Below are 22841 nucleotides of genomic sequence, written 5' to 3'. Positions count from 1 at the left end.
TCACTCTGTAAGATATTTATTAATCAAAGGGAAAAAAGAGTGGAAGAGCTTGGCAGATACTACCTTCATTAATTGAAAAAAAGTCTAATCATTGGTAACAGCACAAACCAAAATTGTGTGACACTTTTGCAAGAAGAAGATACTATTTCTTCTGTGGTATTCTTGTTAAAAAGGTACAACCTGGATCTATTAATGAAATACTAGGCAAACACAAATTGAGGAACAATCTATTAAATAACTGGCCTGAAATCTTCAAAGTGTTAAAATAATGAAAGTCAAAGAAAGATAAACTGTTTCAGATTCATGGAGACTGAAGTGTGATCCCTTAACTGTGCAGCATCAAATTAATTCCTGATTTCGATCATTATATTGTGATGAATGAAGTAGAACCATGTCCTTGTTTATAAGAATTACACACTCATGTAGGGTGATAGGGCATCACTGGCTCAATGATTCAGGAAACAAGTTTCTTTGCACTTTTCTTGCTACTTTCCTGTGAATGTGAAATTGAAAGTATTTTTTCATAAAAAAAAGGGTACCATTTTTAAAAATCAACTCAGAAAAGCTTACCTCAAAGTTCATTCTTTTAAATGGACTTAGAAATCAAAGAATCAAGCTCCAAAAGAAAATATCTATCTAAGTAAAGAGTTTTTCTCTTTGGAAATGGGAATTTAACTTCTAAGTTTATTTCACATAACTTACAAATGTAACTAGTTGTCTTATTTAGGAAATTTTTAATTTTACCAACTTTATTTTTACTTTTCCAGGTATTTAGAGTTGATGTTTTTTTTTAAACTAAACCACAGACTATATTTGGGACAAAGAGGTGCTAAGAAGTACAAAAGGTCCTTTCACTAAGTGTTATTTAAAAGACTTAAAGCTGTAAGATATCACAAAACTAATTTTAAAATACTTTTATACAGAAAAAATGAAACGATAGTATTCTCATTACTTAATGTTTTCAGTTTTGCATAAACAAAGACCTACATTAATTTAACATGTCTCATAATTATTATATGAACATTTGAAATAAGTATTTATAACTAAAATTTACACTTTGCTTGAAATTTTGCATAACCTCAGGAATAAAAATTTAAGAAATAGAGGTCTTCTAATTTGTGTTAGCTCAGGAGGTTCTGAATTCTTCCATTTTGCAGATCCACTGAATTCAAAGACAAGCCAAAAACATGCAAAAGACTAGCTCCCCACATTATTTAAATGTCTTTTTGTAGCAAAATTTCCCCAGAAACAGAAACATTCACATAAAAGTTCTTACCTTTTTATCAAAAGTTTATTTCTATTATCCCTTTCTCATTTTCTGGCTTATTGAAAATAGTGAAAAAAATTACTTGCTATTATTCACATAATGAAATTTCATGAAAAAAACATTTTCCTGATTTCTGAAGTGAATAATACATCTTGTCAGGCTGGTGTTGCTCAGTGGGTGAGAGTCGAGCTATGAACCAGCAGGTTGAGGTTTAATTCCTGGTCATGTCCTAGGATTTTGGGCTCCATACCCAGTAAGGGGGGATTGAGGGGAGGGGGGGAGAAGATGTTTCTACCTCTCTCTCCCTCTCCCTCTCTGAAATCAATAAAAAAATATTTTAAAACAATTTTTTAAAATAATACATCTTAGTATCTGAATTATATTGGAGAGTTAGGAAACTGGGTAATCTAATACTATCCAAGTCACATGTGTTCTGAAGCTCAGAGAGTTGAGTCAGTATGATGGAAATGACACTTAAGTGTAAAATTTTAATGAGACTCCTTTCTGAAAGTTTTCTCTTAATGACTCAACTGTTTTCTCTAGGTTTTGTTTGTTTTTTCCTCTTCATAGTACTAACTGATGGTTAACTTACTAGCAAATGAGATAGTATGAAATATACTTGGGCTATTTGGGGATAAGCTCCTTGAATCTAAATTCTAAAAGTCAGTTTTCATGGTTATGTGCATTAAAATGACATCCTCAACTGCCTCCTTCACACAGTATGTGCTCAATAATAAGGTCTATTAGAAAGGACCTACAGACCAGGAAACTTAAGTTTGGTCTTAGACATGGAAGTAATAACAATTTAGATAAATCATTTAACTGCTCTCTTTGGTTTTCATATTTATAAAATGGAGATGATAATATCCTGTCCACCTGATAAGGATGTTTGAGGTTAGATAATATATTGAAGCCCTCTAGAATAGTATCACCTTTTTTTGGCAATCTCAATTTTTCAAAATCTTATCCCTGGCAATGAAGTTATTGAAGGCACTTGTGTCTCCTTCTTTAAAAGATTTATTAAAGTCTCTTACCTCAATTCCTAAGGTTTTACTTTCCCTCTCCAGGAAAGGCATTGACAATTTTAGATTGTCAATGAGTAACTTGAAGTCATTAGCATTTGTGACAAATCACACCAAGAGTACTTCTACTGGTAATAGCTTGCTAGAAGCTTACTGGGAAAAATATTAATGGTCTCAGATTTGCATTTGGTATCTTATTATAAGATACTGTGCTGCATAAATATAGACAACTTATCAACATTGTTTTAAAAATTTAGAACATGATTTTAAAGGTGGTAATTCTCTTGTGAAGGGAAGTTTTGCTGAAAGAAATTACAGCTTCTTAAGATTATCAGAGAATGTATCCTGTTTGTGCACCTCTCTAAATGGAAGAATGAATATAGGGAATGGTTTCATAATTCATAGTTGGACTTGTGGGGGTTGGCGAGGGAACAAGAAAAATCATAAGACATCTTTAGAACAATGTAGCACACATTCTACACATACTGTATATGGATCCTGAGATGTTACAAGTTTAAAAATAAATAGATCAACATGATCCAAACAGTTGCCAAGACACCCTTATGGTGGGTAAACAGCCGTTTTACAATGTATGCTGAATGGACATCCACGTTGGGCCACGAAAACCCTACTTCGTTTCCAAACTTGAAAGCTAGTCATCCAGAGCAGGGGGCCAGTCAACATCTACAGACTGGAAGGAAGAAAACAAGTCATTAAAATATATTCCTGTTCTAGGAAGCAATTGCTGGTAATGCTGTGTAAGTTAAGACTCCTAATCTATACTAATAAAAGGGTAATATGCTAACTAGACCGGACATCTTCTGGATGACCTTCCGGGCGTCCTTCCGGACAAAGCCATGGTGGAGGGGCTGAGGCAGAGGCGCTTAGGGGCGATCAGGCCAGCAGGGGGGAGCAGTTAGGGGGATCAGGCCAGCAGGCAGGTGAGCAGTTAGGAGCCAGTGGTCCTGGATTGTGAGAGGGATGTCTGACTGCCAGTTTAGGCCCGATCCCAGAGGACATCCCCTGAGGGGTCCCAGATTGGAGAGCATGCAGGCTGGGCTGAGGGACACCCCACCCCCGTGCACGAATTTCGTGCACCAGGCCTCTCGTCTATATATATAAAAGGCTAAGCGAACGGCCAGCCAGCCAACCGGCAGTAGCTGTGACACACATTAAGTACCAGGGGACAGATGTTCAATGCAGGAGCTGTCGAGAGCCCTCTTGCACTCTGGGACCCCTTGGGATGTTAGACTGTCGATTTTGGCCCAATCCCCGCAGGCCAGGCCAAGGGGCCCCACCTGCCGGAGGGAACTGCTCACTCCACAGACACCCTTTGAGCCCCAGCACCACCCCAGGTGCAGCTGGCCAGGGAGGGACTGCGGGCAATTGGCTTCAGGGCATGTCCAGCCTGTCTTGCCCAGTCCCACTTTGCTGGCCACCTTCTAATTAATTTCCTTTCAATGTGTATGAATCCGTGCACCAGGCCGCTAGTATACTATAAGAGAAGAAACTGCATTTGAAGAAAAGAGTCAATGAATGCATTTTAACACTCTAAAACCCTCTGGGACCTGGGGTTCGTGGGCCTGCAGTCTGTTGCTAAATTTATTGAGCATTCTGTTACTCAGCTGGTTATTAATTGTGCCTTTTGACTGATAAAAGAGACTAGAGTACATTAAAAAATTTTAATGTTATTTATGGGTAAGTAACAAGTTCAGGTGGCAATATCAACTTTCCCTAAGAAGTTTCAGCCACTTTTATTCTTCTGGTCATTTTCATGTTCCCATATTTCTACCCACTCTGGTCTGGCTCTTCTAAAACAAAACCTTGAGCTTCAAGTCATAATGAAATTATAGTACCAGACTATTCTGTGCCACATTCCAGCCTTAGAAGTACGAAATTGCACCTTGTCTTCACTGCCCTAGAGGGCTTAATTTAGGGGAAAGTTTCTTTGAAAAAAATCCACTGTACCTGTGTTGTTTGAGACTTAAACTTTGAAACTTGAACTAATTTGCCAAAAATGATTTTCAAATTAATCTATGAGTCACTTCATATACCATACGCAGAAAATATTAGAAGACCCCAAATAACAATTGCATATGTGTGTGTGCTCTTTTATAAATCTCAGGGAAATAATTGGATTTTGTTTGAGACTATTGCCATATACCCAGAAAACATCACTGCTCACTGTCTTGTAGTGTTGTGGGTGGTGGGGCGGGAGGGGTGGGGGTGGAGAAGGGGTAAGTATGTTGTAATGTTGAAAAGCTCTACAGGTGAGCCTATTGAACAATCAGGACTGAGAAACACTGGCCTGTGGCTCTTTTGACACTCTGAAACTGTCCTGAGAAGTAAGGCAAAGAAGACAATGCAACTGGGATTTTCTTTTAACAGATGGTTGTCTTCATCAGAATGACCTGCAGCCTTGAAGATCCTGTCACTGACTGAGCTGTATTAGATCCCATCTGAAAGCACTCAAGAGGCCTGCTGGTGAGGTAATAATATTCCAGGGCTCACTTGATTGCCATAGCTGCTCTCACACTGGGCAACTCTACCCACCTTTTATAATGGGTACCATTCCCAAGTACGAAACATTAGCATCTCCTAAAATGTTTGTTGAGGGGGGGGGGGAAGGGGCTGTATTCCTAATGGGATATTCGTTAAGGAGCACAACTTGTGACTCAATACCTACTGCTGCTCAAATAAGAAAAATATTGATGGAGAACTTCCTGAAAGATCCAGTCTGTCCATTTTTCTAATTACTTACAAATTTAACCTTGTTTCAATTCAGATTATAAGAGTGGAGAATTTGGACCACATCATAGGGGTTCCTTATAGAACTGCTTTTATTAATAACCATCAGCTCAATCCATTTGCTACCCCTGTCCTGAACATACATTTCTCAGTATGGGAATGAACTATAGAGTCCAAAGGACATATGAAAGGCAACTTCATTTCTTTGCTTGGTTTAAGGGTATAGATCTCATGCCATATGTAAAGAACAATTAATAAGTTAGCTATATATTTTTGCAAGGGTGATAAATGAGACCTTGTGGGGGTTTTTTAAGACATAAAAATTCCAAGATAGACCCTCCCTGCAATATAAAGCTATCGTGAGATTTTGATCATTTTCAAACACCACTTAAGGTAAGCAGTACTATTTGGCTTAATGCCAAAAAAGCTAACTTTGAATTCAAGGTGCAAATGGGCATTTCCACAATAAAATGGTTTACCTCAACGTCCAGCTCAAGAATGTCTGCAGTCACATTCATCAGAGAGCCAATGTTCGGCTTGGTTCTCCCGAAGTCTCCATGTACAAACTCTTTAATGTAGCTGGGGTTTGTTTAAGGGAAAAAAATAGGATAGCCATGCAGTACCCATTGTTTGCTGAGATTTGATAGATGAAAGAGAAATAATAAAAGTAGAAATGTTACAAAAGAGGTTATTTCTGAGCTGTGACTTGTGATGTGTGTCTCAGAAATTAGGCTACACAAACTGGATCCTACCTGCGTAGCAGCCAACATCAGGACCTACGACTTGTGTTTACATCAAACTTGCCAAGAGTCATCATTTTCTTTTTTCTTTAGCTCATCTCCAAGTGTCAAGGTTTGGGTATGGGTTTTCACAATCAGCTGTAGATAAATGCCATATATATATTTAAATCTCAGCTATTGTTTCTTCGCCATAACTTCCATTTTGACATCTTTCTTGTCCTACTTTTCAATAATGGCAGCCGGTATCTGCCATGTGATAGGTATCCAGTCACAAGAGTGACCTCAGTGATGGCTTTCCTTGTAATGTGATCCAGTGACACAGTGGCAGTGGGAGGGGAGGGACAATAAGACAATTTAGTCTTGATGAAGGCCCTTCAAAAGGATTATCCGAGGACCTAAATTCTAGTTGTTTTGCAAACATGGTTAGCAAAAGGATTAAGTAAATTCTCTCTTGTTTTACAGGGGCAACTTTGTGTTTTACTCAGAGGTCTTCAAATTTTGAAGTCAGGCCGAAACCGGTTTGGCTCAGTGGATAGAGCATCGGCCTGCGGACTGAAAGGTCCCAGGTTCCATTCCGGTTAAGGGCATGTACCTGGGTTGCGGGCACATCCCCCATGGGGGGTGTGCAGGAGGCAGCTGATCGGTGTTTCTCTCTCATCGATGTTTCTAACTCTCTATCTCTCTCCCTTCCTCTCTATAAAAAATCAATAAAATATATTTTAAAAAAATTTTTTGAAGTCAGTGACTAATCCTAGAATTAGTTATTAATAAGATTATATTAACATCCCTTACACAGGACTACTACAACCTTGACAATCTTTATCTGAAAGATGTTTTTGCCAGCATTCAGTAAAAATTCATTCACCATTACGTTGTCGTCCAGAAACCAGCAATTGGTATAAAATTTAATATGATTTGAATAGAAAAAATAAGTTTGTTCTCAGATGATGAATAATAATTAAAAAAATAACAGCATAATATGCTGATATATCCCCCTTTCTGAAAGTTTATTCACTCAAGTTTCACCAAATGTTTTGACTCAAGCATAAGATGTGTAACTCTCTTCTTTGCTAAACTCATAATTACTTAACAACTATCATTCTTTTTCTCTCACTTTCTTTAGAGAATGCCACTTCTGAGTAGCATTGATGAGGTAGATGACCCAAAATCAATTATAAGGTCCAGAATGGTTCTTAATCATATCCTGAGGGGTGGGGTGTAAGTCAAATGAACTCGTTCAGTGTACTGAGCAATATCTGTGAAAAACATATATTTCTGAGTATAACCACATGGTATCTAAAGCTGTGCCAGCTGTCTTGGCTAATGCCTTAAGTTACATGTACTTGGCTAGTTCTAAAAACATCTAATGAGATTAAAAAGATCTTAGCTTCTCCAAAATACCACTGCATTTCTCCCTAGCACACAAAACTAAAGCTAGGATTAGGTAGAAAGGATTTTTTTTTTTAAGAATCTGATTTCTTTGAAATCCCATCCACATGCCATGTGTAATGGGCAGACGTGCTCCAAAGAACAGAGATACAAAGATCTGCCCACTGAATAGACCACCCCTTGTTCTAAATAGTAAAATCTTAGGAGATTGTAGAAGTAACCTACGCCTGTTTTTGAGGGGGAAACCCTGGTCACGCCTAGGGCGGGATTGGGGAGCAGAGAGGTGAGGAGGTTGGTGGGGAAGGAGAGGCAGACTAATTACAGCAGCATAGTACAAATGCTAAGTTTGGTGATTAAAAATTAACATTGTCCCTCTTATATCCATAAGTATATCATTAATCTTATACTAGTTAGATGGCATTTTGTCATTTCATGCTAGTAGATCACAAAATAATATAAAACCAAGAAACAAAAAAAAACTAGGAGCAGTGCCCTAACCGGTTTGGCCCAGTGGATAGAGCATCAGCCTGCGGACTAAAGGGTCCCAGGTTCGATTCCAGTCAAGGGCACATCCCCAGTAGGGAGTGTCCAGGAGGCAGCTGATCAATGTTTCTAACTCTCTATCCCTCTCCCCTCCTCTCTGTAAAAAAATCAATAAAATATATTAAAAAACAAACAAACAAAAACTAGGAGCACCTTTGAAAAGTAAACTAAAGCTAAGACTACAGCAGCTCTCTAATTTTTTTTTTTTAGGTTCTCTAATATTTTTTAACCAGCAAGTCAGACCTGATACCAAACTATGCAAGGCAGGGTAGGCTATGGACAGGCGATCAGCCTTGGACTATTCTCTTGTTCTGGGCCAGCGGCCAATAAAGACCATTCTATAAAGTGGGGCCACTCCCATCTACTCTCAGTGTTTAATCATCTGGGCACGTGCTCAGAAAGGTTGAAAGGACCCAAATGTGGTCATGAACATGTGACTGGCAAAATGTGTAAAGACAGCCAAGGAATCAACGTGTTTCCTGAGTACTTACTATGTGCTCACCATTGTGTGAGACACTACATATTTTAAAGATCACTTTGAACTGGCTGCTGCCTCGTGGTTTAAAATGGCATTTTGAAAAATACAAATTTAATGAGGAAAAAACACTCAAACAAGACAAAACAAAAAATCTTCTCCAACCTAACCCTTTGCCTACCCTCCTAGATCCTTTGAACCTATTTTCTAGGGCAGCACAAACTCTTCCACTAGGGTTGGGGTTAGGTCACTGCTGTGCAGAAGGTGAAAGGATACGTTCCAGCCTGAGTCTTTAGCTGGAGGCGGAAATGATGCTCATCCACATAGCATGTCTCCATGGAGTGAATGATGCGACTTCTTACAGCCAGGGGCCTCCGGTGCAGGACCCGCAGAGGTGTCTTCTGGTCGATCTTTAAGTCCTAAGGAGGATGTGATACACAGCTATGGAGTCAGCTTTGCTGCCCACTGAAGCTCCTGTTAGCACCTCCTTTGTCCTCTGTGGCTCACCACACATGTTTTCTCTAGAGGACCCCACCTATCACTGTCATGGTAGAAACTAACTAATGCTGTAATAAACTGTATGGTAAAGGCTCACGCTCTGTGGGACTTCTCATAGCCTCGTCCATACTTACTTTCTGGGCCCCAGTGCCCCAGAAAAGGCTTTGATGTCAATATTCCCCAAAGTCCCTTTTGCTCTAATAGTTAACCACTAGAGGCCTGGTGCATAAAATTCATGCACTCGGGCAGAAGTCACTTCATCCCGAATTGTGAGAGGGAACCCACTGGTGCATGATCGGGGCCGGGGAGGGACGTGGGAGGTTGGCCAGCTGGGGAGGGACCGTGGGAGGGCTCCAGGGCGTGTCCAGCCCGTCTCGCTTGCCCAATCAGCCAGACCCCAGCAGCAAGCTAACCTACTGATTGGAGCATCTGCTCCCTGGTGGTCAGTGCGAATGGTTGAGCAGCCTTAGCATATCATTAGCATATTACACTTTGATTGGTTGAATGGATGACCGGACACTTTGCATATTAGGCTTTTATTATATAGGATTAGGAACCCGCCCTTTACATTAACAGCTCTTTTAGAAGACATATTCTTACTTCTTTTTCCCTAACCCAACAAAATAACCTAGTAGTGGGGATTTCAGGCTGGGGTGAGAAACGGCAGTTTTCGAAGGCGGGACTTCGGCCTCCCTGTGTGCACAGGCAGTGTGCATGTGTTAGGTAGAACCGTTCACCTCCTCAGGGTTATTTTTTGGTTATAAGAAAGGACACATCTGAAAAATCAGCAGTTGTATCATAATTTTAGAGTGGTGTTTCCACATAATAATGACAAGAGTGCAATAAACGAGGACCTCTTACTATTTGTTGGCCCGGTCAAGTTACTTGAGAATAACAATACTGCATGTCTTTTTACAATTCAGATTTGTTTAGGGACACAGGCTTGTTTTCCGCACAATTAGAGAATTCCTTTTATGTCACAAGATATAAATGAAGAAACAGAGGTTAGTATTGTAAAAAGCAAACTAATTCCAAGTTTTAAAAATAGATATTGGATATAACCAGAAATGTAGGTTCATAAGAACTTTGAGTCCTCTGCCATTTCTTGTTGGAACAACTCCTTTCTAATTTGCATGATCAGTGAGTGCCTGAAGCCACACTAAGAAATATTTTAGTCTGGTCCCCCCACCCCCACCCCCATCAAGTTCTCCACCAAGAAAGAAAGAACAAGTTCTGACAACAACTGCACTTGAAGTTGTGTGACTGCTTCTATCAGAGCAAGGAGTCAATGGCCCCTCCTAACTCATAGGGCTTTTTTTCTATTTTACTTTTTTCAATTACAGTTGCCATTCAATCTTATATTCGTGTCAGGTGCACAGCACAGTGGTTAGAGATTTATATAACTTATGAAGTGGTCCCCCGATAAGTCGAGTACTCACCTGGCACCATACACAGTTATCACAATATTATTGACTCTATTTCCTATACTGTACATCCCTGTGACTAAGTCATGGGCCTGAAGATTCAATAATTCTTTTATGTTAATAGCACTTTGTTCTGACAAGATAAGCTGACTTCTTAATGTCTGACATTCATAAGGTTTGTTCTTGCAAGTCATAGACGTCAACCTACCTTTATCTTTTTTCTATTTTTGTGTTTTTTTAAATAGTTAGATCATATTCCAACTTGTTCTACCATTTCCTTATTAAAGGAAATTCATTTTGTTTCCAGTTTTGCTCTCTGGCCAGTAAGACCAAAAGAAGGACAAGGCAGAACTTTTAAGGAATCTGTAACGATGTGGCCTCTACTTTAGAGTACCTTTAAATGAGCAACTACTTAATGAATATTCATCGCCGTTTCCATAACTTCCGTCACTCCCAGGGCTTTGACCCATGAGCCAGTCAATGGAAATACCTCTACAATAATACTCAGATCAACACAACTCATGTGTCATTTCTGGTCTGTTTTTAGCAGCGAAAGGAAACCAATCATCTACTCTAACATTACATGCTGGTGTCCCCAGACTGCGGAATGTTCAGAAACACACATAAACACACACAAATGATTTTTCCTCCTTGGAAGTAGGTTGTCCTTAAAAAAAAAAAGAAGAGTAATAAATCTGAAGTGGCTTTTTCTCAGAATGGGGCAATACCTCAGTTTTTATATTTTTTATACCAGTAGGAATACTTGAAAACTATTTTAACTCTAACACTTAAAAAATTATCAGAAGTCATATAGTCTCTGGTCCCAATAGTCCACTTGGACTGTGGATGATTAAAACAGACCCTTTAACTATTTAGGCTGTACCTATAAAAATTACCTTTCAGCAAAATTTCTGAATTAGCTTTACAGCTACCTCCAAACTCTAAATCTATTTTTCAAATGAGTTTACTTTCCCCACAGCATTCTCTTGTACACATGGCATGAAACAGAGGTTTAATAATTTGTTTTGCAACCTCAAAGATATCTATCTATAGTACAACTATCACCCTGAAGGCCCAGATAACAGGGCGAAAAGCCAAAAGGCCTTACACACAGAATCACAGGACCTGAGAACTGGAGGTGATTTAGTCTACCTGATTGTATAGATCAACTTCTATAAGCAGGTGCGTTTCCACCAAAACACTCCGACTATAAACATTATTTTTCACTTCACTTTTTTTTCTCACCATGCCATGGGTGTTCCTACAAGTCATAGATGTAGACCTACCTTTATCTTTTTTCTATTTTAGTTTTTTTAAAATGGCTGTATCATATTCCAACTTGTTCTACATTTCCTTATGAAAGGAAATTCATTTTGTTTCCAGTTTTGTTACTGTTGATTTTTTGCCACTTTGAACAAATATCCTTGATGCGCATACCTGTGTGCCCTGGGGTTTTATTTCTTCAGGACAGACTGCCTGTAGTAGATGTGCTGGGTGGGAGACCGGTGTATTTTTAATTTTAACAGTCACTGCCACATTGTTTTCCCAAAAAGGCTGGAACACTTTACATTTCTACTGAAGGTATGCCACAAGCCTGCCCTCTGCTCCAACCAACAGGTGCTATGAGTCTCGGAGGAGTAAAGTGATGGCCTTACTGTCACTTCAGTGTGGAGGTGGAACACATTGTTGAATGGTTCCTGACCATCCGGAGTTGCTCTTTTTTTCAGCTGCTGGTTCGTATCCTTTGTCTTTTTTTCTCTATTGGGGGTTTGTATTTTTCGTAAGTATAAATCCTACTCAAGAAATCTTTTGCCGATTTGTTTTCTACATAGTCATGCATATGTGTCCAGACACTCAGTGTGTGTGCTCTCTTCCCCTTACCATTTGCCAGGACCATTTCCAATTTTGTCAACAAATACTCATCTACCACATAACTTCTAACATCTGGCTAGTAACGGTCCCGCATACAGATAAGCCGTAAGATGAAACCAATCCCCTCTAGCAGGTCATCCAGATTATTACAAAATATTGCCCATGTAAATAATGCTCTGATAACTACATATGAACATGTTTGTGCCCATTTATTCTCATTTCTTGTGTGTGAAAGTAAATTATCTTTATAGGAAGAGGTGGGGGTGGATGGAAGAAATATTCAAATGAACTGGCAGACCCTTTATAATGACATGCTCATGTGAAGGAAAATCTAGCATGGGGCAAAAAAAAAAAATGTGATCTACATATTACACTGTTCTATTTATTTATAACATCTTTTATGTATTTTATGTTTCTTTTTTATGGGAGGTCAAATACAATAGTAGCATTGCTGAGTGTTTTCTACATGCCAGACACTGTTCTAGGTGACTTTTGGGACTAAACTCATTTAATTCTAATTTTATAGATGGAGAAATTGAAGAGGCTAAGTAACTTGTCCAAAGTCACACAATCAAGAAATGCATATCCAGGGTTTATACCCAGGCATCTGTCCTCAGAGGCAGGCTCTTCATCACTAGCAAGACTGCCTCTCAGACAGATTAGATGGATTGCCCAGTCATTCAACTAGTAAATGGCAGAGCCAGGAGTTGAAAGCAGGTCTCACAGTCCCCAATGCCCATGTTCTATGACTTGCTGGTAATAAACTAGAAGACAAAGGACTCGTTTATAGGCAGTAGAAAAATAAAATAAGAAGAATCAGGGCATTTAGCTACCTTCATGTCATTTAGAAATTCAATGTCTTCCTTCCGTATTGCTTTATTTGTCCATATTAAGGCACTATAGGTCTTGGTCTTTTCTTCTTCACCTTCTTTCATATGTCCTATTGCCTCTCTAAAATAAATAAATAGATAGATAGATAGATAGATAAATAAAGCAAGCAAGCAAACATTTGTCTGAATATATAAAACTAGAGGCCTGGTGCACAAAATTCCTATAAAATGGAATCATATAATATGTGGTGTTTGGTGTCTGGCTCCTTTCACCTCATAATGTGTTTGAGGTTCATCCATGTTGTAGCATGTATTAGTACTTCATTCCTTTTTATCACTGATAATATTCCATTGTATGGTTGAATATAACACATGTTGTTTATCCATGGACATTCGGGTTGTTTCTACTTTTTCTGCAATTATGAACATTACTGGGAACATTCATGTAGGTTTTTTTGTGTGGATGTACATTTTCATTCCTCTTGGAAGTAGAATTGCTGGGTCATATGTTAACCTTTGGGAAAACCACCAAACTGTTTCTACACTGGCTGCACTTACAATACCATGAGGGTTCTAATTCCTCCACATTCTTGTCAACACTTGTTATTTTCCATCATTTTTATTACAAACATCCTAATGAGTGAAGTTGGATCTCATGGTTTTTATTTAAATTTTCCCAAATAATGCATGCCATTAAGCATTTTTTTAAATGCATTCATTGGTTTATCCATAAATCCTCTTCAGAGAAATGTCCACTTACTCATCTCCCTATCATTAGTTGGGTTGTTTGCTTATTACTGGTTTGTATGAGTTCTTCATATATTCTGGATATAATTCCCTTATCAGATACATGCTCTGAAACTTCCCTTTTGAAATGACCTCCAGTGAGCCTACCCTTCCTTACCTTGTGACAAGCTGCAAGTCACGGACTTGGATTTTGTTAGACGAGCTATTAATTTTCTATAGTAGCAGAAAAAGAAACACAATTAGCAGCTCCAGGTCAGTTACAGAGTGGCGCAAACAGGACGATTTCCATGTCATGAAGTGGTTTACCTGCTGAAGTTCCTTAATTTCTTGTGAAGTGAAATGTACTCTATGAGGATTCACCAGCTCAATTGCAAAGGGCCTTCCTGCAGCACACACCCCGCCATGAAACAGAAACGTGTGGATGGAGTTAACATTTGGGCGAGTGCAAGAGGGTTAGGAGGTGTGAAAACATGAGGTGAGCTCTAGAGGACTGAAAGTTTAGCTACATCTGGGGAGGGGAGAATGTGTGAAAAGAATTAAGGGGCTTTGGGGGGCTGCTAAACCCCAGTGCAGGCAATATGTGAAAGTGACTGCTTTCCCAAAGGTCCACAGGCAAGCCTGTGTTAATTACAAAATAAAATCTAAACGACCACTAACGGACTTGGTTACACTGGTGTCGTGCTGTCACATGCAGCCATGTCCAGGTAAGCCTCGCTGAAATCCGACCTCCTAGCTTAATCCTCTCGTGAAACAGAAGAGCTGTGATTCTATGAGAGGAAGGATCTATAAATCTCAAATAGCTCTCATTTTTCTTGTAATGAAACAACGAAAAACCAGAAATGAAGGCTAAAAGAGCAGAGTCACTTTTTCAATGAAGATGTGCATTTTAAAGACTGTTCTTGTCCTGCTGAGATGTTATTAAATGGAACAAGTAACAATCAAACTATGCACATAAAAGTCCCTTGTAACCTACAGGTATGCAATAAAAATGGCCTCTGAAGAAATGACTCCAGTTAAAACATAACAATTATATAATTTATAAACATAGCTCCATAATCCACAAAGCTTTCTCACTTGGAGAGGAGCTCTGGACTCCACCCACTTTGGTTTTGAGTCAGTGACTATAGTAAACTATAGTGATAATCTGAAAGTTAGTTCTAGTCGAGTGATGCTGTTGCAATCTTACCATTTCCTAATGTCCTCACATCTACATCTTCTCTTCCAGAGGATGAAAAATTAAAACCTTCAGAAAGCAGATAAAGAAAAAAATAATTCAGAGAAATAATAGTCCTAAGACTTCCATTCCTGCCCTTTGGTAGAAACCCAATTTTTCTTAAACAATTTACAGGAGAATCCCAAAGGATAGTCATCATCCCACCTCGATTTCCAATCTCTCCTAAAGATTCCAATAATAATGATAAAAAACCTTTTTTGAGCACTTACATACCAGGCACTGAGCTAAAATTTGTGCATATATTATTTCATTTTATTTTACCCAGTGAGATAGGTATTAAAAAAACAAACAAAAACAAACCACCAAGCTTCAGAAAAGTTAAGTACTTTTCTGAAGGTCACAATTTAAATGGCAGAGCTACTTGTTTCCAGTGTCAAGGCCAGATCTTAACCACCATCCCAGGGGAAAGCCAAACGCAGAGCATGATTTGGAGGAAGTCCCCCCTCCCCCACCCCCACTACCCTGGTCACAACTTATGGTGAAAGGTCTATCTACTTTCTTCTTTTCCTTAAAACAAAACAAAAACATTTATTTGATAATTAAACTCTATGAAAGGGAAAGGAGGGAGGAAATATTTGACTCTAACGCAAATTCATTATATAAGCAAATCTAAGCTGGAACTGTGACAAAACTAGTGTTCATTTTAAGATCGATGGGTCATCACAGACTAAAAGCTGCAAATATTGAAATGGGAAGTGGTTTTAAAAAAAGTGAGGGGAGAAGTGTCACATGACGGCTTTTTTAGAAATAGAACTGACTAATGATTTCATCATCATCACCATAGCCCACAATAACATGAGAGGCATTATTCTAAACATTTCATATGTGTTAACACTATGAGATCGGTTAACATTATGAAATAGACAGTGACATTATCTCCATTTTATTTATAAGGCAGGTGATACAGAGAGGGGATAAGTAACTTATCTAAGATCACATCACGGATAAGTGGTATGGTCAAGATTTGAACCAGGTAGTCTGGCTCCAGAGTTTCTTAACCTTGTCCATACTGCACCACCGCGAAGACAGCCAAAAATGCTCAGACTTGTGCCCACGGAAAGCAAGACCAGTCTTGGACCAAAGACTGGGAAAGGCTGGAATGTTTTTGAAAGCCTGGTCAATCATCAGAGTGGTAGAGTTGAAGGTCTCTGAACATAGAGTTCACACCCTGATTCTTTCATTCGGGAACAAATATGTACAGGATGTGTGTGCAAGGTACTGTGCGAGATGATGGAAGACAAAGGCACACAAGGCAGACATAGCTCTTGTCCTCCCAGAGATTACTCTTTATGCAGGGAGATGGACCATCAAATAGTGGAGGGCTGTTTAGAGCACAGTGCAGTGAGAGCGATGAGATTTTTATTTATTCCTCGGTAGGCCGGCCACTCTGGAAAGCACGAGATAAGGGAGAACAAGACTATGGGATGAGCAGATGGGAAGGTGGGAGGAGGAGGAATTCCATTTTAACAGCCATTGTTAAATCTTCCCAGGGAAGATTCTAAATGCAAAGTTCTCATGTAGATTTTTAAAAAGGGAAGGCTAAAAGCTTTAAAGTCCTATGAAAACTACACTCAAGACTAGCCCTCCTTTCCAGTACAGTTAGCTGTGAAGAAAGCAGGATTTCACCCTTCCTTCATCTTTAAAAATCACGTTAGCAAGCCAGGGCCAACCCCTGCTGGAAACATGGGCTCCAAGCTATAGGGTGTCAGGTACTGCCATGGCAGAATGGGCTCCTCTTTATGCTCAGGGCCCAAAACTGTGGCTCTCACAGAGAGAAGCCACCAAGGACTGGCTAGCTAAGCACTAGCTATCCAAGGCATGTCTAGAATTCAAGCTGTGAGTGAGTCTCATTAAGTCTGGGTAGGCTGTGCTGCATTATTCCAGAGGACTGGCCAGTAGAGAATCTAGGTCAGGCAGGGAGTGGGATTCCATGGACCAGTAAGTCCCAAAGAGCCATCCATTCCATGCTTCCACTCCATTGTCAAGCTGTTAATACACATGCAGCAACATTAGTAGCTTTCAGTTAGTCAACACACTCAAGAGTAGCACTAACTGGGGATGGAGAGCTAAATGGAGAGTTCAAGTGGCATCCGGGAAGCTGAAAAATCCAGACTCCTTATGGCTATGATTTGTCTTATACCTGTTCACCTCCATCTCCAAACTAGCCATAATGTCAGGGAAGCAGGAATCCACAGTGACTGAGCCACACCCGCAACAGTGACTGCTAAATCAGACCAGAAATCTCAAACTCATAAATCAGTCCATCTAACTTCTCACAAATTCCAGCACATCAACAAGAAAGTGGGCAGAAAGCGAGGCTCTGGAGAAGTCCAGAGAAACACCATAATCCTTCCAGACAGAGGGAGAGGGGGTATTTACTGTATATTTTTGGAAAATGTTATAAATTTGGATCCCACATGGAACAACACTTTTGGGGGCAAACTTCAAAACTTTATTCATAGGCAATTATGAATAATAGCCGATAAAAAAAGGGGAAAGGAGCCACTGCTATTCTGGGAAACACATTGTTTAAAACTTAGTTGCATTTTCTAAATCCTATAAGTGCTTTGAGTCTTCTGCTCAAAGAAACGGATGTTTCAAAAACAAATAGAAAGCCAAGGGTAAGAAGGATCAGGAACTATGTATGTGGTTCAGCTGGTCTGCAGTGGCCTCAGACCCAGGGGCAGAAAATGGGGCAGGGACCAGCTGATAACATTAGGATGTCAAGTGAAGTGGTGGGGACTTGATCCTGTAGCTCAGTCACTGACCAGTTTTCAGCAGGGAGCCACCATGACAAACACTTACTCACTGAGCGATGGAGTGAGTGTGTTAGGGGAAAATTTTTCTTTGATTTTGAGAGTGTTCAAGTTTATTACTCATCGCCTAGGGAATTCGCAAGTGCATAACATGAAGTGACTGAGAGACAAGTTTGTATCTCTCACTTAGGGGAAGGCACCTTTCTGAAGTAGCTAGGCTGCTTCGTGCAACACCGGCTTATTTTCATCGAGCTGTAAACCGTGGAGGTCCCACAGTCAGAACCATCTTCCCTGAGTTGTCAGAGGTGAACCCCAGAAATAACAAGTAATTTATCTGAGAAGCAGGGGTTTAGAAAAATTACTCAGGCCTTTCGAACAACAAGGTCTTATCACGACAAGAAGCCCATGAGCACAGAGGCCTCCAGAAATACGCTTTTTCTTAAGTGGCTCTCAAAAAACTTCCTCAGCACACACAACCATAGAGGTTACACACACAGGTTTCCTCATTTCCAGCTTGGGGACAGATTTTCCCCCTCAAATGGAAAATGACAATGGAGTGCCTTGATGAAAGTTTCTTGAATCTTACAGAAAAGGAGTGAGGTGGCCACAAAAAAGTTTGAAAGAGACTTCTTGTGCCAAAGCTGTATTTTCACTTCTCCACGACTTGGATAAGTTTTATAAGACAGCTAGTGTGCGAGTAGTAGCTTCAGTAGATTAAAGCTCATGGCAGTAACCCAGAGTCGTTACTGCTAAGATTCTGGAAAATACTAGTTTGCTAGGCTACTTTCTTCTTCACCCAGTTAAACAATTCTTAAAAGGCCCTTACAAAGAGGGCTGCTCTATATAATTATAAGCGGGGTGGGGTTTGAAGTGCTTCTCTTTACAAGCAGAGTGCGGGAAGGGACAGCCATATGTCATCTCAGCCACCGCTTGCCGTTCCTACAGCAGGCTTGTTTTCAGGTGTTTCAGAGAGAAGGATGGACGTTGAGTTGATTCCTCAAAAAAGGTGTTCTAATTATTTCAGGAAACCCACTTCAAGAGTGATTGACGTCCTGCCTACAGTTTTTCCTGACGGACATGATTTCCTGTGGTTGAAATCTCAGCCCCTTTCCGCTAGTCTACTCCACAGTGAAATCATGAGGCTTTATGCTGCCTTTGACCTAACAGGCCTATCAAGACAAAGACAGCTAAACCTGCCCGGATCTGACTCATCCCCCAAACCTGGGCTCATTAATGCCTATGGGATTAAAACGCAACACGACTCCCAGTAAGTCTTTGTAAAATGGTAGCGGTCGGTTTCTTTTCTCTGGGCTTCAGCTTTTTCCCAGGACATTTTAGTGACTATGACGGAAGCCAGGCATGTGTCAAGCACTGATGGTGCAAGCTGTATTTTAATTTCCTCAAATTCCACCAAAGAGGTCAAAGCTGGGGTGTCCCAAGGTCAGCGCGTCAGTGCATTCATTTAAAGGAGTTTCGATTGTTTTGAATTTTCCCAGGAAAGAGCAGTCATTTTGAAAAGGGAAAGAAATCCTTGGCACCTTGGCCCAAATCCAGCCCCGGTCAGAGGAGCTCAGCCATGGAGTATCTGTTTATGGGAAGCTGCCAGGCCAGGGGCCCAGACTTGGTGGTGATTTTAAAAATGCAGAAATCTTGCCCTAACCAGTTTGGCTCAGTGGATAGAGGGTTGGCCTGTGGACTAAAGGGTCCCAGGTTCAATTCCGGCCAAGGGCATGTACCTTTGTTGCGGGCACATCCCCAGTAGGAGGTGTGCAGGAGGCAGCTGATCGATGTTTCTCTCTCATCGATGTTTCTAACTCTCTATCCCTCTCCCTTCCTCTCTGTGAAAGATCAATAAAATATATTTTAAAAAAATAAAAATAAAAATGCAGAAATCTTTCCTGCCACCTCCAAAAAGTCTGTTCATGAATGACAATGTATTTAAAATGTGAATAATGTAACACTTACTCTCTGCTTTGAATACTGTCAAAAGATGATCTGAAATTAATTCTTCCACTGAAGATTCCAGCTTCCTTTCTCCATCAATTATCCAAGGAGTTTGTGGCAGATTCCTGGAGTATTTATTGTATCTCCCTGCCAGAGAAATATAAGGTAGGCTTGATGGAATGATGTGATTAACACAATGGAATAAGAACAAAAAAGCAACAACTATGTATTGCATGCCAATACCCTATGATAAAAAACAAGGCTTAGCAAATAATAATAATAATAATAAAACTAACTAACTAACTAACTAAATAAATAAATAAATAAATAAAACAAGGCTTAGCCTTCAATTAACTTACAATCTAATTTGGGGAGCCAACGTATAGATAGGTAGGCAATTAAGTGATAATATTTAAGGTAACAATAGAAGAGATAGCTAACAACATAATATGAATCATTAAATGAGTTCTAAAGGAATGCTCAATATATTTATTAATCTGACTGGTTGACAAAACAGGTTATATTATTACAGAACTCACCAAGGATCTTTTTTTTTAAGAGAACAACTATTGCTTTTACAGATGATTAATAACACTTTCAATGTAATAGTCATTGGTGATAATATATTCCAAAGAATTCAAATACAGGAAATTTTGAAGTTTTTATACTTGAAAAAAAACAACACCCTAACAGAATATGACTCATTGGTTTATGAATAAAGCTCCCCTAAGGAAGGGAGCTTTCATTACCTCATTTCATTCAATAGTCAAAACTAAATACCAATTTCATTTCAGCTATTACTACAAAACAGCTGTAGCTTTCAAAACAAAAACTGTCTGCTAGATTACCCTTGGGAAAGTCAACGCAACAATTTCTTTTCAGGCAGAAGCCAAGTGTTTAGTCATTTTGCAGATAATAAAATTATTTTTGCAAGTTTGTGTTCATGTTATAAAAAAAAATCCTCTCCACGGCTGTGTTTCTCCTGGCCAGTTTTGGGTCTTGCCATCTACTCATATTTCCACTCGGCCATCTCTGATGAAAACTATTACGACCTGGGAAGTGTCATTTCCTTTTGGCATGGCATTCTAAATAACAAACCTCCCGAGTGACCTTAAGAATACCTATACAACCTAAAATAAGCTTGGCTATCAGTTCTAGTTCTCAAAGAGTTAACCAATCAGAATCTAATAACAAGAAGAAGGAAAGAGAGGAGTCAGTTGAGTTTTTTCAGAAAGGTGAGTAGGTTGACAGTATAAGTGTATTCTAGACAAAAATATTACCAGCCACAAAGACAGCACCATGAGCACATTCCATTTCAAGAACAGAGCATACAGCCTTTGGTGAATTTGGAGGACAAGGAAACTGCCTGCAGAACAAAATAAAATTTATAGCTACGATATTCCGGACATGATAATGAACCACGACAATGAGTCATCATTGTTCCAGACACACAGGGCCTGAGTCTCTCAAGGACTCGGCCTCTCCCTGACTTTCAGTTTAGGATCCATACGGGTCTTTTCGCCTCCAGGAGAGGGTCGCCGAGGAGGTCCAGGCTCTGATTTACTACTGCCTTTCATCCAGGAGGCCTCATGCTCCCAGATGATAATGCCAATGGCCTTGAAATTTGGAAGAAAATTCCGTATATATGAAGTAGAAGCCTCTCCAGATTCTTTAGCCATTTTGCTACCCCTGAACACTTGCTGCTGGCTTACAAAAATCCTCAAGCATTTGGGTCAAGCCGGTGTGCAATGAGATTGGTCACACCTGTGGGGAGGGTACTTTTTATTTTCCTTCTCATGCCAAGAGACCTTTGGAATCAGACCAAAGAGTCAGAAAAAGTGGAATGTCCACTCTTTTTCCTGCCCTTTTAGCAAGAAACTTCACCGGAGAACAGACAGGGAAGAGCAGTGTATGCCTTTAATCTCTGCCCACCACCTGGGAATCTCCAAAGCCATGAACTGGAGTATCCCTCTAAGTGACTAGATGTGGACTTAACACAAAATGTTTGTCTTGAAAATGTCATATAGTTTCCCAAGATGTCTCAACAAAGAAATCACTTAGGAACTCAAGAATTATTGCTTATAGAGAGTAACTATCCTTACTTTAGAAAATTTAATAAAAATATTTCCATTGTGAGACTCATTTTTAGTCAGTAAAATATAGGAAACCTTCCTCATTACTTCATTGTTTGAAATTTATTCAAGGATCTCCTAGAAGGATAAACTATAACATATTATTAAATAAAATAAACACACTGAGAATTGAAATATAAGGCTTATTGCATTTCAGCATATTTTCTCCCTTTTCTGGAGGTGGATAATATTACAAAATGCAGGACTTGGACTGGGGAGTCAGGAAACCTGGCTCTAAATTCCTACTCTGCTACAGAGTTGAAATAATAAGCAAGCTGATTCCCTCTATGAATTGCTACATCCTCTTCTATAAGATGAAGAAGTTGGACTTGACTCTTAAATTCAAATTTATTTGACAAACATGTATTGAATACCAATGCATGCCAAGTACTGAGCCAGGGATTGGGGATAGAATGATGACCAAGGCACAATCCTGCTCCCTGAAATACCTCCAGTCTTGTCTTAGAGACAAATAACCCAAACTCTCGCTACCAATCCCTTTCTTCTAAAGTTCCATGATGCTTCCTCATTTCCATGTTTCTACTTACTTGCGGAAATCCTCTTCGTTTATCTTATTCAAAGCTTTCATAACCGCCATTCTAGTGAACACTGACTATAGAGGGTAAAATGAAAAGAAAAGACATTTTATCAGCTAGATGAGAAAATGTCAGAGGTGAAACACAGAACATGGTTGGAGAAATTATACCATTTTAAAAACATACTTAAAAGGGAAAAATACTTAATAGCTTTAAGAAAATAAGTAAAATGTACAAGTGCTCATATGGTCAGTTCTGCAATCACTATACTCCTACAACCCTTCTCCTTCAGCCTAGTTAGTCTATGTCTACAATACCCAGTAGACCTAGCAGAACACGTCTTCTTCACTGCACTGTCCCACTCCCCTCAAAGCATGGCATTCTTCAAATACAAAAATGATGATACTGCAGGAAGTGTGCTTGGAATATCTTCTCCCAGGCCTCAAAAGGAATTTAGGTCGATTCATCTACCTTTTCTTCCCTATATCCCTGCAGAGGCTACAGGACATAATTTAGGAGTTGGCTGCCAGGCTAAGGGGTAAAACAGAGCCAAGCAGCCTGCTCTGGCATCTAGCAACTCAACGTCACTCAGCAGCCACAAAGTAAAACAAATCCATGATACTGAATAGAAGGGCATCTACAACAAATGTCCCACTTAGGGGTTTTTAAAATAAGAAAAGCCAA

At 39.6% G+C, this 22841-nt stretch overlaps 1 protein-coding gene across 2 annotated transcripts in view; it reads right to left on the bottom strand.

The window, feature by feature from the left end:
* Positions 1-666: 666 nt before the first annotated feature.
* PUS10 (pseudouridylate synthase 10) overlaps positions 667-22841 on the bottom strand; it is a 64593-nt gene continuing 42418 nt past the window's right edge. For both annotated transcript variants that reach the window (XM_006778570.2, XM_015557936.1), the window contains exons 9-18: positions 22170-22234; positions 20770-20855; positions 19511-19636; positions 14742-14798; positions 13862-13938; positions 13713-13768; positions 12812-12929; positions 8461-8603; positions 5517-5616; positions 667-2980 (exon numbers count right to left, since the gene is read on the bottom strand). In XM_006778570.2, the coding sequence (XP_006778633.1) occupies positions 2942-2980; positions 5517-5616; positions 8461-8603; positions 12812-12929; positions 13713-13768; positions 13862-13938; positions 14742-14798; positions 19511-19636; positions 20770-20855; positions 22170-22234 (867 nt within the window). In that variant the 3' untranslated portion in view covers positions 667-2941. The remainder of the gene's footprint in view (positions 2981-5516; positions 5617-8460; positions 8604-12811; positions 12930-13712; positions 13769-13861; positions 13939-14741; positions 14799-19510; positions 19637-20769; positions 20856-22169; positions 22235-22841) is intronic.

The sequence above is a fragment of the Myotis davidii genome, unplaced genomic scaffold (assembly GCF_000327345.1).
Source record: "Myotis davidii unplaced genomic scaffold, ASM32734v1 scaffold6, whole genome shotgun sequence".
Lineage (NCBI taxonomy): Eukaryota > Metazoa > Chordata > Mammalia > Chiroptera > Vespertilionidae > Myotis > Myotis davidii.
Note: the sequence above shows the minus strand (reverse complement) of the source record. Positions and strands in the feature narration are given on the sequence as shown.